Source organism: Dendrobium catenatum, unplaced genomic scaffold (assembly GCF_001605985.2).
Source record: "Dendrobium catenatum unplaced genomic scaffold, ASM160598v2 fragScaff_scaffold_133, whole genome shotgun sequence".
Classification (NCBI taxonomy): Eukaryota; Viridiplantae; Streptophyta; class Magnoliopsida; order Asparagales; family Orchidaceae; genus Dendrobium; species Dendrobium catenatum.
Window position 1 is genome coordinate 4,447,925 of NW_021318595.1, and position 18,560 is coordinate 4,466,484.

Genomic DNA, 18,560 nt, shown 5'->3' on the forward strand with positions numbered 1-18,560 from the left:
CGGAAGTGGCAGAAGAGAGAGCACGATATTCAGCTTCCATTGAGGATTTAGACACAGTGATTTGTTTCTTCGACTGCCAGGACAGGAGGTTTGAGCCGAGGAAGGAGCAAAAACCAGTGATGGATTTGCGATCAGTCCTGTCTGAAGCCCAGTCGGCATCCACGAATGTGCGGAGTAGAAGATTGCCGGGGATAAATGGAAGCCCATGAGTTTCGGTGCCTTTGATATAGCGAAGGAGCCGTTTCAAGGATTGGTAATGAGAATTGCATGGGTTGTGCATATGCTGGCAGATTTGATTTATCGCAAAGGCAATGTCGGGTCTCGTAATGGTGAGATACTGAAGAGCTCCGGCTAGTTTCCGATAGAGAGTGGGATCCTCAAATGGTTGCTCAGGAGCAGAGCAGACTGGAGGTTTTGTTGGTAATGGTGTGGGTGCTGGTTTGCATGAGGTGAACCCGACGGATTGAAGCAGCTCCCGAGCATAAGGTGCTTGATGTAGGAATAAGCCTGTGGCAGTACGCTCGATTTGTATGCCGAGGAAGGTCTGAACAGATCCAAGTTCTTTGAGGGCAAATTGAGATTTGAGGCGGCAGAGGAGAAGTTGAATTGTCGCCGAATGATTGCCTGTGAGAAGAAGATCATCAACATAGATTAATAAGTAGAGGTAGATCCCAGAATGATTGTAGATTAGCAGAGAGGGGTCGGATTTGCTGAAGACGAAGCCGAACGCAGTGAGACTCGAGGTGAATTTCTCAAACCATTGCCGGGGAGCCTGTTTCAGACCGTAAAGAGACTTGTTGAGCTTGCAGACATGAGTTGGGTTGGTGCGATCAACGAAGCCGGGCGGTTGTTTCATCAAGACGACTTCAGGGAGATCTCCATGCAAGAAAGCGTTGGATATGTCGAATTGTAGTACCAGCCAACTGCGCTGGAGAGCAATAATAAGAAAGAGGCGAATCGTTGGCATTTTAGCAACAGGACTAAATGTCTCACTGTAGTTGAGACCATGTTGCTGAGCAAAGCCCTGGGCAACCAAGCGAGCTTTGTATTGAGCAACGGAGCCATCGGGATGAAGCTTGGTTTTGTATGTCCAACGACAACCGAGGATGGGTGTGTTGGGAGGAGCTGGAATAAGTGACCAGGTGTGTTGATTCTGGAGAGCATCGAACTCAGTTTGCATAGCCTCCTGCCAATGTGAGAGAGAAGAAGCTTGTTTGAAGGTAGAGGGAGTAGTTGTGGAAGTGATTGTGGCAGAGAGATTGAACACCGATTTTGGTTTGAGGTGGCCAGTTTTGAAGCGAGTGAGCATTGGGTGAGATGTAAGTGGAGGGCTGTGAGATGGTGAGGAATGGGTAGTGGAAAAAGAGGAGGACGAATGTGGTGATATGGGAAGGGAGGAGGTGGAGGTGGAGTGATGGATAGGACTGGTGAAAGGAGACGGTGAAGAGGACAAGGATGTTGTTGGTGGGACAGATGTAGGTGGAGAATGTAAGGTGGAAACGGGAACAAGCATAAGAAGTGGAGAATCAGGTGTGGAAGGCGAGCCGAGAGAAGAGGAAGGTGTGCTGGCGAGAGAACGAAAAGGAAAGACCTGTTCATGGAATATAACATGCCGGGAAAGATGAATTTGATGAGTGGAGAGATTGAAACATCGATAGCCTTTGTTAACTGTGGAGTATCCGAGAAATACGCATTCCTGAGAGCGAGGCTGGAACTTGTTGGAAGTGAGAGGACGTAACCAGGGAAAGCATAGACACCCGAAAACTCTCAGGTGATCATATGAAGGAAGATGATTTTGAAGAAGTTGAAATGGTATGTTGTAGCTGCGAGCACTTGTAGGTAGACGATTGATGAGATAATTTGAGGTTAGTAAGGCTTCTGCCCAGAATTTATGAGGAAGAGAAGATGCCTGAAGAAGAGTTCGTGTGATTTCGATGAGATGACGATTTTTACGCTCGGCGAGCCCATTTTGCTCCGGCGTATAAGGACATGTAAATTGGTGTTCTATACCTTGATCAATGAGGTATTTGTTAAAAGAATGATTAGTGTATTCTCCACCATTATCAGAACGAAAAGTGGTTATCTTAGTTCGAAATTTATTTTTAACTAGTTCGTTAAACTGTGAGAATTTGGAGAACACTTGATCTTTTGAGTTTATGGTGTATATCCAGCAATATCTAGTGAATTCGTCGATGAAGGTAACAAAGTAACGTGAGCCATTCAATGAGGGGACGGGAGAAGGACCCCAAATGTCGGAGTGAACGAGAGAAAATTTACTATTAACTATTGATTTGCTTAAGACAAACGGTAGTTTATGGCTCTTGGCCAAATTACATGATTTGCATAAAAGCGAACTAGATAAAGAACAACCAAAAGAAGCTACATTAGATAGGTATTGCATTGTTCTGATATTTGGATGACTGAGACGATCATGCCATAGAGTTGTGGATTGCTGTTTGGTGACGAGAGCGATCTGGGAGGGCGGCGAGATTGGAATAGTGTATAGGCCGTCACGGACTTGTCCACGAAGCAGAGCTCGGTGGTCCGCTTGGTCCTGGATAAGAAAACCATTGGCGTCAAAAGAAACTGAGCAGTTATTATCTGAGGTTAGCTTGTGTATAGATAGTAAGTGGAGAAGCTTACGTGGAGTGTTAGGAAGAGGCAGTATGCCTTGACCTTGATTTTGAATGGGAAGAGAGTTACCGTTGGCAATGGATACGGAGTCGGAGCCATAGTAAGGTTGAGATTGCTGGAGAACTTGAGCATTGGCAGTGAGGTGTGATGATGCTCCTGAGTCGAGTACCCATTCATTGGTGTGTGAGTTCGGCTGAGCGTAAGTTATGCTTGGCTGAGAGTAGAATGCCTTGGTTGAATCAGAGGCAGAGTACTGAAGATTGCATCGGTGCCAGCACATGAGAGCACTGTGGCCTACTTTGCCGCAGATTTGGCAGGTTGGACGAGAGGAGTTTGCATTGTCCTGTGGTCTGCTGGTTGCTGGTGGTCTAGAGTTGCCTCGTCCACGAGAGCTTCCTCTTCCCCTGTAATTTCCTCTGCCACGGTTGACTGTGTATAAGGCCGTGTGATCAGCAGAGGGATTGATTTCACGTTGTAACTGATTTTGGATGCTGATCTCTTCACTGCATAGAAGTGAATAGAGGACGTCGAGGCTGATGGGGAGCTGAGAGGTCCTAATTGAAGTTTTGAAGGCATTATATGTAGGGGGTAATCCATTGAGGATGTACATGAGAATATCCTCGGAGTCAATGTGTGATCCGGCCGCTGCTATGTTGTCCACCAGCGTTTTGATCTGTGTGAGGTATTGGTTCATGGAGCTGTCCTTCATTTGAACATTATGCAGTTCGCTTTTCAATTGGATTACTCTTGAGCGATTTGTGGGTTGTAGCCGGTTGGCTAGAGTCATCCAGATTTCACTGGTACTCGAGAGATGGAGAATATAGGGTATTACCGAGGGAGATATTGTAGAGAGTAGAGCTGAAGCTAAGTTTTGGTCAATGAGCTTCCACAGTCGACTATCTGGATGATTTTCGGGTTTGTCTGGTTGAACCGAGCTTCCCGTTAGATGTCCCTCGAATCCATTCGCTGAAAACAGCTTGTATACTTGTAAGCTCCAGATGGGGTAGTTTTCATTGGTGAGTTGAAGATTGATGATGGATTTCAAGTTCGACATTAAGAACTTGAGTGATGGAGGTATGGTGAGCTCAGTTACGACTATTGAGGGAGTAGCGATAGGTGGCATTGCAGTTGAGGAGATCGGAGGCGTTGTCGCTGAGGAGTCTTGTTCGGCCATCGTCGTAGCTAAGCAGGACGGAGCGTATACGCTCTGATACCAAGAAGAAAGTCCTAAGTGGACTTAGATGAGGAAGACACAAAGGAAGAAGAAGAAGTGCTATAGTAGTTCTTCATATTTCATTAAAACGGATGTATTACAGGGAATACATTATATAGAGAGAAGAAGGGAACATAATGATGTGTATCCCTGTGAGCCGTTAACAGCAGTCTGATGAAACAGAGAAGCAGTGGCTGTCTCCAGGAGTAACATAGAAGGTGGAGCCGCGTATCACGTGACTGGGTTGACCAGTGGAGCATGTGTGCTATCATAAACAACTTGCATCAAATTTTAAGATGAAAAAATCATATATTGAACACTGATGTAGAAATTTGAAAATTTACTATGTTAACATAATGTAAATGTAATAGCTCTATATGTGATATATATATATATATATATATATATGTATATATATGAGCTTGATTGATATTTGTATTCAATTTGTTAGAAATAATAAACACTCAATCTTTATATATTACTGATTTATGAACTTGCCCCTTAGAGGAAATCAAATCATTTATTGTTCCCCAATTAAAGCATAGTGATCAAAGAAATTGAAGAAACCTATACCTTCTTAGACTTTTAGTCTTTTGAGATTTTTGAAGAATCAAAGAAATCTATATATTTTAATGCTTATAGCCCTTTGAAATTTTTGGAGCATAAGAGAAACATTACCTTATGAGGCTTTGTGTACTTGTACCTTTGGAGACTTTTAGACTTATAAAATTTTTTTTGTACTTATAACTTTTGAGATTTTTGAATAATTATATTCCTTATGAGGCTTATGCCTTTTGAGACTTTAGGTGTATATATATCTTCTGAGATTTATGTACATCTGTGTCTTCTGAGGTCTTTATATTTTAAAGGTTTTTAGATAACCATGAAGCTTCAAATGCTTTTATCTTTTGAGATTTTTGAATGAGTGAAGACTCTATCAACTATGTGTTCTCATGAATCCTTTTTAATTAATGATCATGTCTACTTCTAGCTTCCCAATTCCCATAATAGCTAACTCATGGGTTGCCTTTTTGGGGTGTTGAGTAGAGTCAATGTCTGTCACTTGCCCTCATGGGATCTTTATAGTGAGGATAATGTTCCTATCAAGGATACCTCATGGGCGTGCCTTCTAGGAGATTTTATTAGATGCATTATTATTGATAAAAAAAAAAAAAAGCTTAATCGATAATTCAAACAAAAAAGCTTACATGAAAAATACAAAAGTTCAAAATTATGTGGAGTTCAACTTGTTTGAGTTGTTTCAATATGGTGGAGCTCCTATTCAATAATTCAACAATTTTCTTAACACAATTTTTCTGTTCTCCACTATTTTGAAGCTAACAATTCACAAGTTTCTTTTATAAATAATGTCCTAAATGCCAGTGGCAAATCAGATGTTTAATCTCATCTTTCAATTGAAAATATTTTTTTAATAAAAGTTCTTTAAACAGTGAAAGTTGTAGTATTGAGATTGATATCTATCATTTGGTTTCCTTGGAGGCTTTGGCCACTTCATGTGTTTAAAATTTTAAATCTCTACCAGAATATTAGCCCTAGATGTATTTAAATGGGTATAGTTAGGTGACCTTGGCCTAATTTGGTGTATTATGACTGCTCCTACTTTTTGTGTTAGAGAGGTTGATTAATTTCTTGTGAATTTTTATATTTAGTGGAGGATTGCTTGAATTATTTTTTCTGAGCATTATGACATCATTAGTAGTTATTTGAACTTTTACTCAATGAATAATATCACCATAGGTGTGAACAACCTCTCGCGTCAGTGAAGAGTAGAGAAGTCTAGATTGGAGACCTCCAAGCAAAACACCGCTTAATAATTTCGGATATATTCTTGGGCTTTGGCGTGCTTTAGATGAAAACTGTTGAAAATGCTCCTTAAGAATCTCTCTCTCATTTTGGTGAATCCCGAAAAGATGAATGGAGTCTTTGATGATTGATTGATGAATTGTTTCATAAAAAGTCTAGCCAAATCATTAAAAGTATGATAGTTCCACTTGAAAGAGAGTAGAATCCTGTATGAGCTTGTCCCTTAAGAGTTGCTGAAAAGACTTGCAGGTGATTGAGAAGCATGATGTGTAATGATCACATCTATAGTGTTGGGTCTACCTATGATGACCCTAAATTTGATAAGATTTGCAAGTTGATTGAGTATCTGTTAAACTTCCATAAAATTTAAAATTATGTATATGCTTAATTTAGTCATAAGGGGTTATAAATTGAAATGAAAATTAAAATGTGTTAATTAGAAATTCCTCATTGAGAACACTACAGTATTATAGCAGTGGCGTTACCTCTCTATTAGTTAGTGATCGTTGGGGAGCGATGTGGCTCTGAAGTTTCTGTTTGGTGTGGAATTTCCCTTGGAGAGCTACGATACTGGAAAGATGGCATTGAGTGTTGGCAAAATAAATCCAATATGATTTTGAATTTTTATTTTTTAATCGAATGCAACGTTGCGAATAATATATTATATTGAAATACAAAAAGTATTATTCCTCAATGGATTCAAATACAAAAATATAAATTTTCTTCTAAACAAACATATTTGCGAAGCTGAAATTTGGTTTGTTGTTTCCTTAAAATTCTTTCCCTACTTTATTTAAAAGTTAAATAAAGGAAGATTATTTTAAAGTGGGTTGCTTATTCTTTTTAAGGGTAAGCCCTTATAGTTAATTATATCTTAAGAGATATAAGTCTCTTAAGAGAATTTTTTATTAAGGTTGTGATAATTAGATTTATGATTTTCAAAGAGTAAAATTAACCGATGTTGAATTTTGAAAAGTGGAACATTCTTATTTTTAAGGAGTCGAAGGAGGGGGATAGATAATAGGAAATGTATAAGTATCACAAACTATCTTATTATTGGGCTTTATAGTTTTGAAATTGAAGTTTAGTATTTAAGTTGATATTTTATTAGAAGTTTAGGAGTTAATGTTATTAATCACAACATCAACGAAATGCCAAAACGGTAAAAGCTTGTGATACGGAATTAGCCTTAGAATTTAAAATTAGGGTGAGTACTATAGGGTAGTTGCTCAAACCTATTTTAATGAAATGCAGAAAAGAATGTGGGATTTTTTTTTTTAAACCTTTGAGGGGTTGAAGAAAACCCAACTCTAGTGGGCTTACATCTCGTTTGGAGTGGAGTGCTAGACATATAACCGCTTTAACACCTTGCTATGCAGTCTTATGAAATGCAAGATACGATAAATTGTTAAAAAGAAGAAGAAGATATGATAGATTGTTATTTTAATTAAGAATTTGAGACTGATATTTATAGACCTTGAATGAACCTAAACTTCTGAAACATTTTTTTTTTTTCTTGAGGCGGCGGCCTCTCCATTATCAAAATAATTATATAGTGGGTTAAATGCTAGTACTTAAAATTAAAAAGAAAAAGAAAAAAAATGTGCCAATGCATTTTGAAGTTATTTTGAAAACCAAGTTGATATTTCAATTATTGAAAATGGACTTCCGCAGTTTCACATAAATCAGACTTGGCTAGACACTTTCCATAATAGATGAAAATAAGAATAAATAAATACATTTTGGATCTGACCTGAGATCATCAAAACTTAAAATCATGGTTCAAAGATGCAGCAGGGAGCTTTTACGTCCATAGTAAATATAAATTTCTGCTCAATCAGTTCAATTTTAGACCTGGGTATGTTTGCCAAATTATATTTAATCAAATGAAATTTATGACTTTTGCTAGTTGACATACCTAATCTAATTTGGTTTGTCCAACCAAAGTCTGATCGATGCAGAGTCTCCTAGATAAAGTTTACTCTCTTTCTACTCAATCTGGAAGATTCAATATCTCTTCAGCATCACATATCAATAACCATAATTTTATCATTCAACTTCGACACAGTTAGTAGTAAAGACAAAGCCTCAAGAATGAGCCTCTTTGATCAAGAAAATTAAACATGAGATATCTTGGATGAAACATCCAGCTTCCGTTTGACAAAAAGAATCGAAGACATGGAGATCCTTTCGTTGTCTAAACAAATTGTTCCGATTGGAACGGTAATATGCCGACCTTTAAAATAATTAGTCAACTTTATTATTCTGCTAACAAATGTCATTCCAACTAACTGAAAATTTCCACAAAAAGGTTTTGATATGTTTCCTAATCTATGATGTGTGAAAATATAGACGACTAATTTTCCTTTTAACCATTCCGTCTTCAATGGTAGTAAGTTCAGTCCTCGACTTTAGCACACAAACGCTCTGCATAGGAGAAAAGGTTCAGAAAAACAAACATATACTTAGAACATATGAACTTCTTATAAATCAAACAAAAGATCTCAGATTTATTTTGATGGATGCCACTGTCCATTAGCTTTTCATATATTAGTATACTAAAGCAAGGAGATGTGATATTTCAAAGTGCGTGTCTGTATAAAGGAGGTACGGAATGAGGGATCTAGTGTTATTCAAAAGAACCAACAAGTTGAGCCAAAACAAATATGAAAAATAAAAACACGATAAAAGGAGATTTAACTATAAAGAAAGGATAAAAATTAATATATATATATATATAGGAGAAGAATGGCCTACTCAAATATTCGTATGAGACGATCATAGTGGTGCCCCATGCCGACATGCTGAAAAACCTTGGACCTAGGCCCCTATATAAACCTTTCCATCCATCCTCCGCAATCAAATTCTTAACAACTTGCCTAGCCTTCTGTCTCTCTTTAGTATTATCCATAACCTATATGAAGCAGTAGAAATTTTAGCAGAGCTTAAAAATAGGATAAGCAAACAGAGGTTATGAAAAAACCCTAGAATGTCACAATGCCATCATCATAGTTGCAAGCATTTGAGGTCAACAAGCCAAACGTTCCCCATTTCTCAACAGAATTGAGTTGGGTAGTTTTATATCACAAGTCTAGTCTTTGAGGCCACAAGGCAAACTTAGCTACTTCTCAACTATATTGAGTTAGGGCAAAGTACAGACCTAGCACTAGCAAACATGAAATTCAGACTCATTACATGAATTTTTGGCAGAGCTTTTACCATTGACTTTCAGAGGTTCAGGGGAAGAAGACTAAGTTATTAAAATATCACAATCATTATTAACATTATCCTAACTATTTGGGAGCAGCAATATAAATCTTCCTCTTTCAGTCATTCTTATAGAGTATTGTGTGAGGTGTCAACTCTATTTAGCATGAATATTTTTGCACAAATTCAAGATATCTGGTCAACCTATTTTCCTCTTAATCTCTGCACATTAACTCGTTAGTCAATATTATTGGAGCTTTTATGACCAACAATCTCGTATGCCCAAAGCACATGCACGACCTTACCGTCTACATGTACTAGCTTGTCTCTTTATTGTGCATAATCCAAATATCTAAATCAACTTGTGCCACCCTATAATTAATCTGTGTTATGTTCAATATTTCTTTAAAATCATTATTTTAATGCACTGCATCTTAACACTATCGTTTATGCAAAATTTAACTCGGCTATCAACAACATTTTAGTGCAAAAATGCAGCCTATGAAAAGAAAATATCAATTGTGTATACAAATGAATGAAAGCGCATGCTCAACTTGATAATTGTTCATATCGGACTCATCTGTTGAGAAAGTGAAACTTTTAGCTCATTTACACAAACAAAGGTTAACTGAATTATTCTCGACTCCATAAGCAACAATATATACATCAACAACATCAAGCCTTTATCCCACTACATGGGATCGGCTACATGAATCATTTTTCTCCATGTATCATAATAAGAGTCACATAAGCACTATATATTAAGATTATTAATAAAAGCAACTAAATATACTCAAACATTATGGAAAAACACATGTTTTAATTTTAAAAATGACACCCTTTTCAGGTAACTGACTGCGGTCTCCTTTCGAGGATTTGAAGGTCTACTATATTCTACTGATATTTAAGCTCCAAGTTATTGACATTACCATCCATCCATAAAGAGGAAAGATAGTAAGGAGTGTGAATAAGATCACTTTTTTTTTAATTTATTTTATTTTATTTATTTATTTTTTTCTTGTTTCCCTGTATACCATGCATCCTTGATGGGATAAGAAGAGTCATTTGAGAGGCAGCTGACCGAGAGGAAGGAGAGGACAAGAGAAATGGTTAAGGAGATGAGGGAGAGAAGGTAGAAAGACACGCCAAACAAATGTATTCAAAACATGATATTACGGTTTGGCCAAAACCGTCCAAACCGGCCCATGAGGGGCCGGTTCAGACCTATAGGAGGCGGGCTAAATCTCATTCTTTATTTGCCATCCAAGCATGTGGGCCTCCCTAGGGCGGCAGGAGAGAGAGAGAGGGAAGGGATTAGGGAAACTATTTGAATTAATGTTTATTTTAGAAAATCTATTATTAGTTTTTATTAAGAAGATATGTATTAAAAGAAGGGAGGAGGTTAGGGTTACGGCATGCATGTTTTGAGTTATTCTCTTGGAGTTCCTTGGCGCCTTGGACTCTAGACTCATCGTCTAGAGATTGGGAGAGAACGATCCTCCTCTCGATTTGAGGATCCATTGTTTCTTGCTTTGGTGTTTGTTTTGTTTTGATTCCACTATTGCAATATATCTTTTTTAGGTTGATTTCACCCAGATTTTGCATTATTTCCGATGTTTTGACTAATTATTGCTAGGGTTGCTTGCGAACTCAAGTATTTCCTATCACATGACTAAACGTAAATAATTCACCATCAACAAGCATCAGATAGACGAAAGGAAAGGAAAATTCAATAAGGGGCTGATTTCCTTCTAAGAAGCATCCTCCTTACATCCTAAGCCTCACATCAATATAAGGAGATGACTTTTCCATAATCAAATAGTTGTATACCACACTCGAATGAATCACAAATCTAACTTGCACTCACAAAATTGAAACTAAAAAGAAAAAAAAAATATTAAATCCAAAAGTTCTTAATTCTATATATATCGATTTATAGACTCCTCATGATCTAGACTTAATAAATAAAGTTGGCATAAAATCAACTCTGTTCAAATTTAGATTAGATAAAAAACTAATCAAAGCCACAATTAAAATAACCAAAGAAAACTAAACCATACGCAACATTAAATCCAACTCATGCGTATGGGATAACCAGCAGGAGAAGTGGTGCACCCACCACACCTCTGATACTCAAATCAGAGGAGGATAAGCCCCAGCCTTGCAACTCATGCAGCAACTTCTGCTAAAATACAGGAATCTAGAAGTGAATAAAGAAGAGCCTAACATAAAACTCAAAACCAGATCTCCAAAGACAAAACCAAGACTCCCCTGCCAAAAAAAAAATCCTCTTCATTAGTTATAAAACACCAACCCCTCTCAAATAATTGTGTATAAGGGCATTCCAATTATCATGTAATTAACTTGCTCAAATGTTATCAACATCAGACATCAGTCTACAGAATCAAGGGTAACCACCACCTAAGGATAAGTCCAAACGACCACCCAATAGAAGCAACCACATATCAAAAAGAAAATAAAAAAGTGGTTTTAAGGGTTAATGCTCGGTATTGAGGTAATAAAGGGTTAAATCAATAATATAATATGTCTTTGATAATTAATGTTCTTAAGGAAATTCCTAGCAAAAAAAAGAAAAAACAATTTATGGTACCAAGGCAGTCTTCATGGATACAAAAGACATTAATTTTAGTTTCATTACTGTTTGATTTCAAGAGTTCCGAAAGTTACATAAGAAATCTTACCTGTAATCGGGTTTTAATGGTGTCTAATGGGGTTGTCACACAGGATGCCACAGCTCCAGCAAATATACCCCCCGCAGCTTGAACACAGGCTAATTGCCACTGACTAGGAGTAGTTTGCTCATATTGACCATTGTGACCTAACAACCTGTTCAAAATATAATAACCAATTATGATGGATTTTTAAAGGTTCCAAATGATAAAACCATATTTTCCAAAAAGCAATGAAATTACATAAGTCATAACATAGTTGAAGTAACAATAATATAAAAGAAGGTAAGAACTGTTTTCTCACTCCCGAACTCAATAACTCTTCAATACTACTCTTTATAGAAAGCACGAAGTTTGACCAGGGCACACAAAAAGTATGAAAAGGCTCTCTCCACTCAATTATAGTCCATGGGCAAGGAGTAGCATGTTTTTGAATATATGTTATACTTTGGGGATGCCAGAAGCATTGTTCATATTATAAATGCTAACTATTTCTGATGTAAGCAAAGGGGGGTCAAAATATTTTGGGTTTTAATTTTTGGTGAGTTTTTTTATCCTCAACTAAATTCAGCTCAATAATGTCTTTAGGACTACTTTTTAAACTCATAAATTGAGTAATTATGTTGGTCCATTCCCTCCTCTCTATTGGCTCTTTGGTTCCCCCCCCCCCTCCCTCCCTTGGTTCTTCTTCCCATGGCCAGTTCTTCCCCCTCTAGTTGCCAGTTCATTTCTCCTTTCCTGTGTCCCTTCGGTTTTCCCTACCTGGCTGCTGGTTCCAGTTCCCTGTGGTGGTTGTTCTGATCCCATGTGCTGCCCCTTCGGTTCCTCCCCTGGCTGCTTGTCCCGTGGCTGCTTTTCCCGGTTTTCTGTGTGGCCTTTTTGGGTGCTATTCTGGCTCCCTTTGGATGCTATTTCGGTTCCCTCTTGGCTGCCTTTTTTCTGGTTTTTTATGTGGTTGTTTGGGTGCTGTTTTGGACTGACTTTTGGCCTTCTATATTCTCTATTTTGATTGGTTAAATTGATGATTTTAAGGGCTGTTTTGCGAGTTTAAAGAGAGTGTTATGACTGATTTTTGGACATGAAAACCTGAGGGTTTTTCTTGGGAAAGCTTGAGAGCTTATTCCACTTCTTTCTCTCCTTCTTAGGAAAGCTTGCGAGCTTGTCCTCCCTTTCGTCTCGGCTTCTTATCTCCTTCTTCTCTCCGCAAGTTCGTCGCCAATTATATCTTTCTTCTCGATCCAAGAAAAACAAGTTTAGGTGTTTGTTTTTATGTCAAAGTTTGTAAGGGTCTTTTATAATATGAAAGTTGAATTTTAGTATGTATTTTGTTTATTTTTGAGTATTTTGTTGATTTTCTATATCCTAGGAAGACTTTTTTTTTCTTGCAAAAATTTGTAGCTTTTTCAAATTTTTGCTTGCATCAATTTGGTATCAGAGCAGGTTTGTCGAGTGAGTCTTGGTGAATCATAATAGTTGTTGTGTGAGTCTTGTTATCAAGTGAGTTTAAATTTTGTTGAGTCTTCTTTTAAAAAAATGAAAAAATATAAAAACAGTGATCCAGTGGTGGATGAAAATCAGTCAGAAAATCTCAAAGAAAATATTCCTATAGACAGATGGATTCCAACGGAAGGAAGTTCAACAGATCCCCTAAAGAATGAACTATACAAGCTTCAAATGAAAATGCACGTGTGTACGGAAAATTATGTGAAGAAAAAGAAATTTCTGCAGGAATAATTCATGGTAGAGCGAGAGAAGATCCTGAAGAAATATGAAGACAAGATTCGAGAATTAGATGCGACGCCTCCAGAGCATACTCAAGCATAATCAGGAGATGAGCTCTCTTTCAACCAGGGAAAATTTATGGAGGCAAAGGGGGGGTCAAAATATTTTGGGTTTTAATTTTGGTGAGTTTTTTTATCCTCTACTAAATTCAGCTCATTAATGTCTTTAGGATTACTTTTTAAGCTCATAAATTGAGTATTTATTTTGGATCATTCCCCCCTCTATTGGCTCTTTGGTTCCCCCCCCCCCCTTGGTTCTTCTTCTCATGGCCGGTTCTCCCCCCTATGGTTGCCTATTCCTTTCCCCTTCCCCGTGTCCCTTCGGTTTTCCCTGACTGGCTGCTGGTTTTGGTTCCCTGTGGTGGTTGTTCCGGACTCCCTGGTTGCTGGTTTCGATCCCCTGAGCTGCCCCTTCGGTTCCTCCCGTGGCTGCTTTTCCTGGTTTTCTATGTGGCCTTTTCGGGTGCTGTTCTGGCTCCCTTTGGATGTTATTTCGGTTCCCTCTTGGCTGCCTTTTTTCTAGTTTTTATGTGGTTGTTTGGGTGTTGTTTTGGACTGACTTTTTACCTTCTATATTCTCTATTTTGATTGGTTAAATTTATGATTTTAAGGGTTGTTTGACTGCCCCTTTTCTCCTATAAATATAAGGTGTTTTGAGAGTTTAAAGAGAATGTTATGGCTGATTTTTGGACGTGAAAACCTGAGGGTTTTTCTTGGAAAAGCTTGAGAGCTTGTTCCACTTCTTCCTCTCCTTCCTAGGAAAGCTTGCGAGCTTGTCCTCCCTTTCATCTCGGCTTCTTATCTCCTTCTTCTCTCCGCAAGTTCGACGTCAATTGTATCTTTCTTCTCGATCCAAGAAAAGCAAGTTTAGGTGTTTGTTTTTATGTCAAAGTTTGTAAGAGTCTTTTATAATATGAAAGTTGAATTTTAGTATGTATTTTATCTATTTTTGAGTATTTTGTTAATTTTCTATATCCTAGGAAGACTTTCTTTTTTCTTGCAAAAATTTGGGGCTTTTCCAAATTTTTGCTTGCATCAATTTCAGAGAAAGGGCCAAATGTAACACTATTTATAGATAGTTTGGAGGAATAATTATTTTGCACGCACAACATAAACCATTTTGCAATTTTTAAAATCCAAGAAAGAATAATTTATGAGACAAGTGGGCTCTCTGTCTTCCCAATCGACTTCACTGGTTGAAGTTACCAAAAATATGAATCTCAAAATGATTTAACATATGAATCATTGTGCAAAGGACAAAATAAAATACTATGCTTTGACAATGCCCATATAAACCTTTTTGAATAGTGTAAGAAGATGCTCATAGGATACAAAATGGCTTCAAAATTATCATCAATATTAGTCTTATCCCAGTTGTTTTGGTTGGCTTTAAGAATCATTTTTTCGTTTATTCCTATTGTGTGTTATTTGAGAAATTAAGCCTAAACTTCAAAACTTATTTTAAATTTCTATCCAGCTAAGCTTAATTTTAAGTGCTTGTCTATAGAGCACTCACACTTTGAAAAGAAGAAGCGCATTGTGTATGAGATGTATATGAGATTTATAGGATACATGCACTTGCCCTGTATGCAATCGACACACGTCGAACATGTTGTGGGCTCCGAAAATTCGGCCCCGGCCTCCCCGCCGCGCGATTTCTTTTCTTTTATTCCGGCGAGGGAGTTTTAACTGATAAGTTCCGGGGTAAATTTTGGAAGGCAGATGGGTTTGTAGATAAGACACTACCCAGAGATTTCGCCCTCATTTGCGAGGACTTTATGATCTGAGTTCTGGTTTCCTATAGGCGCAAGCCCCTATAGTTAATTACCCCTCCCGATCACAGTTGGTGAAGATATGGTTCTTTAGTTGTAAAACTTGGACAAAGGTGAATATTGTGAGGGGTTTGTCTAGTTTTAATTAGGTTGCTCCTCCGGTTACCACAACAATATAAATGCTTATATATAGGCATTATATGAGATGTATTAATTTGAAAAAAAATTTAATAAAACTTTAGTATACGGTCAGGTCTGGGATCAAGGTGCAGCGATGGTGGCTCCTAGGGTTGTGTGGATGTTGCCGTCGAGTCACATGTAAGTGCTGGGGATTTGGCTGCAGATTGCGGCCGTTGACAGGGCAATGACCCGAATGTAAGTAGATTTTTTCTTCTTGATTAAAGATCGAACCGAAAGTAGAAGATTCAAGATCTTTTTCTTTACTAAAGATCCGTTCAGATATTTGAGGTGGAGCTTTCGGGTATGATTGCAAGTTGATTGGCGAGGAGGGTCATTTAATTGTTGTGTTGGAGCAGTGGATCAAATCAAGAACCTGGGTGACAGTTTGGTCTTAGACTCGAAATCGGATAGGTATAGTATAAGGTCACAGGTTGGAGTGCGTATAAGTGTTCGAGGAAGACTAGCGGGTTAGTTTTGGAACATGAGCTGGAGTCGTTAATTGGAACGCACGGTTTTGGTGGTTTGCGAGCAGGGTTGGACTCAGTTCGGCGGGATTGCTCATGGAGTTAGTGCTAGAAGACATTTTGATCACAGTTGGTGAAGATATGGTTCTTTAGTTGTAAAACTTGGACAAAGGTGAATATTGTGAGGGGTTTGTCTAGTTTTAATTAGGTTGCTCCTCCGGTTACCACAACAATATAAATGCTTATATATAGGCATTATATGAGATGTATTAATTTGAAAAAAAATTTAATAAAACTTTAGTATATGTTTTCCTCTGAATTGATGTCTCTCCCCCTTTCCTCCCTCTCACTCTATCTATCTCTTGTAAGAAAGCTCAAGAAGAGCTCAAGAGCTATCACAAGACCCTAAACCATCTCCAAATATTCTATTTTAAAGACGATTAAATTGTGTAAATATATATATAATTTTAAAAGTTAGATATATAAATATATAATAATTCATTGAAAAAACAGTATTATAATCCTATAATAACTTTAAATTCAAGAAATATAATTACCTATTAAAAATATTAAACTCCTCGTTGAAAATTGAAAAAATCTAACTAAAAATCGGTTAGATCAGGACATCAGGTCTCACACAGTCATACGAATTGATTAATTTCTCTTAACTACTGTTGATCCAAAAGCTCAATTGGATAAAGAAATCAGTCTAAACAAGCAATAAAATTGAAGTTGAAATCAATCATTAAAAAAACCTTTTAGATCCTCTGTGCTTAACAGAATCAAACAGCTAATTGCTGGTACATATATTAAAAGAAATTTTGAGCTTTCTAGCACAAAAGTTTCTTAAAAATAAGCAAAAATAGTGAAAAAGCCTTATAGTAAAATTCATTATAAATTAAACGAGTATGTGCTCCAATTTTATTCCTTTTTATTTATTAAACAAATGTGAATGCGCTCAAATTTCTATAAGAACTAGAGGAAGAAATTTGACGAAGAAATTTTAAAGCACTAAAGAATTATAAATGTGTATGCACTAAAGAAATTTACTATAACTTTTTTAAAATCAAAGTAGCAATTAAAAAAACCACTATGATCTAATGGCATTTACTATAAGTTATTTGATTTTCGTCGATATTTTTATTTGCATGATAATTCTTTAGTGCAAGATTGAGAGTATGCATAATATATCAATAGTTATAGAGAAGATGTTTTATTGCGCAGTTGTTAGGGCCAATGGAACCCCCCCTCCATCCTCCCCGGCTAGTTGAGATTTGTGTTTAATATGATTATCATAAGGGTGACTTTGAAATCACTTTAAATATTTATTTTTTTCATGATAGTTTGGGTATTTTGAAATATAGGATCCCCTCCGATTGATTTTTAGTAAACACGGCCGTCATCGGAGTTTATGAGTATTATCATTACATAAGTCAAACTTTGTTAACTCTGTTTGATTGTAAACAGAGGATCAAGTTCAACTCCTAATTTTTAGGACTTCCGTAGAAATATTAGAATAGAGAATATGTATTTTAATATATGAATTTTATTCATAAAAGACCTAAAAAGCCTAATATGAACGTATAAAATTAAATACTTCGGTTAATTTAACAAGTGATGGTTCTGAGAGTTTGTATTTTAGCGGTGAACATTTCTCATAATATACCTTAAAAACTTAATATGAATGTATAAACCAAATATTCTGATTGGCGCTATGACCATGTATTTGAGGTGGTTCAAGTTAGGGGTGTCAATTCGGGTCAATGGGTCGGGTTCGGGTCGAACCCGGAACTGACCCGGCACTATTCGGTCCACCCGAACCCGACCCGTTTTTAAAAACGAGTCAGGTTTCCGGACCCGATTCGGGTCCGAGTCAACCCAACCCGACACGAATGACCCCGGGTTGACCCAAAATTGCTAGTTTTCGGGACAAAAATCGGGTCATTCTTCAATTTCCGGGTCAAAAAAGGGTAAAAAACATGTCAATCTCAGGTTTTCGGGTCAAATATGAGTTTTCGTGTCAATTTCGGGTAAATTTTGGGTTGTTGGGTCAACCCGAACCAGACCCGATTTTTAAAACGGGTTGATTTGTTGAACCCGAACCCGACCCGTTTCGGGTTCAGGTTGACCCGAACCCGGATTTTTCCGGAACGGGTTCGGGTCATGTTTCGGGTCGTGTAAAAAATTGACACCCTTGGTTCAAGTCATGTCAACTCTAGTATATTCAAAGAGGATGATCATACTTGAACTTAAATTCACCTTCAACCCACGCAGCATTCTTAGATGTCACGTGTGTAGATGTATCATGCTTGTCGGGGTCCATACAGGTATCTTAAATTTCATTTTAAAGGATATGCGTGTGTATGTCAGCGTGCTTATACAATGTATTTTGTACGCTTGAAAATTCATTCATTATTTATTTAGTCCACGCAGCATCCTTAGACGTCACGTGTATATGCGATGCTAGTCAGGGCCCATGAGGTATTTTGCTTTTTTGTGTATTTCGCATAATGCATTCACAAGATGATTAATACTTTTTGTATGACTTGCATAAAGCATAATATGTTCTATATGACTTTCATGATGATGATGATACATTTGCACATTGCTTAGAATGAGTGCATAGTTCTTTTGCATGTTGTGTGATGTGTATGCTTGCTACATCTACAAGTTGCGTAGTGTGTGCACATAATATGTTTGCATGTGACGCAATACTTGTATATGGGTATCTAAGTGTAGGACAACATATATGCCTAATATATTTAAATGTTGCATACATACTTGTGTAATGCATT

General features: G+C 37.3%; 1 protein-coding gene across 2 annotated transcripts in view; it reads right to left on the reverse strand.

Annotated features, from left to right (window-relative positions):
• Window positions 1-7,743: 7,743 nt before the first annotated feature.
• The window catches only part of LOC110093514 (solute carrier family 25 member 44), a 39,906-nt gene continuing 29,089 nt past the window's right edge, over window positions 7,744-18,560 (reverse strand). Inside the window, exons 4-6 of one of the 2 annotated variants that reach the window (XM_020818420.2) lie at window positions 11,581-11,725; window positions 8,429-8,585; window positions 7,744-8,098 (exon numbers count right to left, since the gene is read on the reverse strand). In XM_020818420.2, the coding sequence (XP_020674079.1) occupies window positions 8,070-8,098; window positions 8,429-8,585; window positions 11,581-11,725 (331 nt within the window). In that variant the 3' untranslated portion in view covers window positions 7,744-8,069. The remainder of the gene's footprint in view (window positions 8,099-8,428; window positions 8,586-11,580; window positions 11,726-18,560) is intronic. The other variant, XM_028699532.1, reaches the window with a different exon arrangement.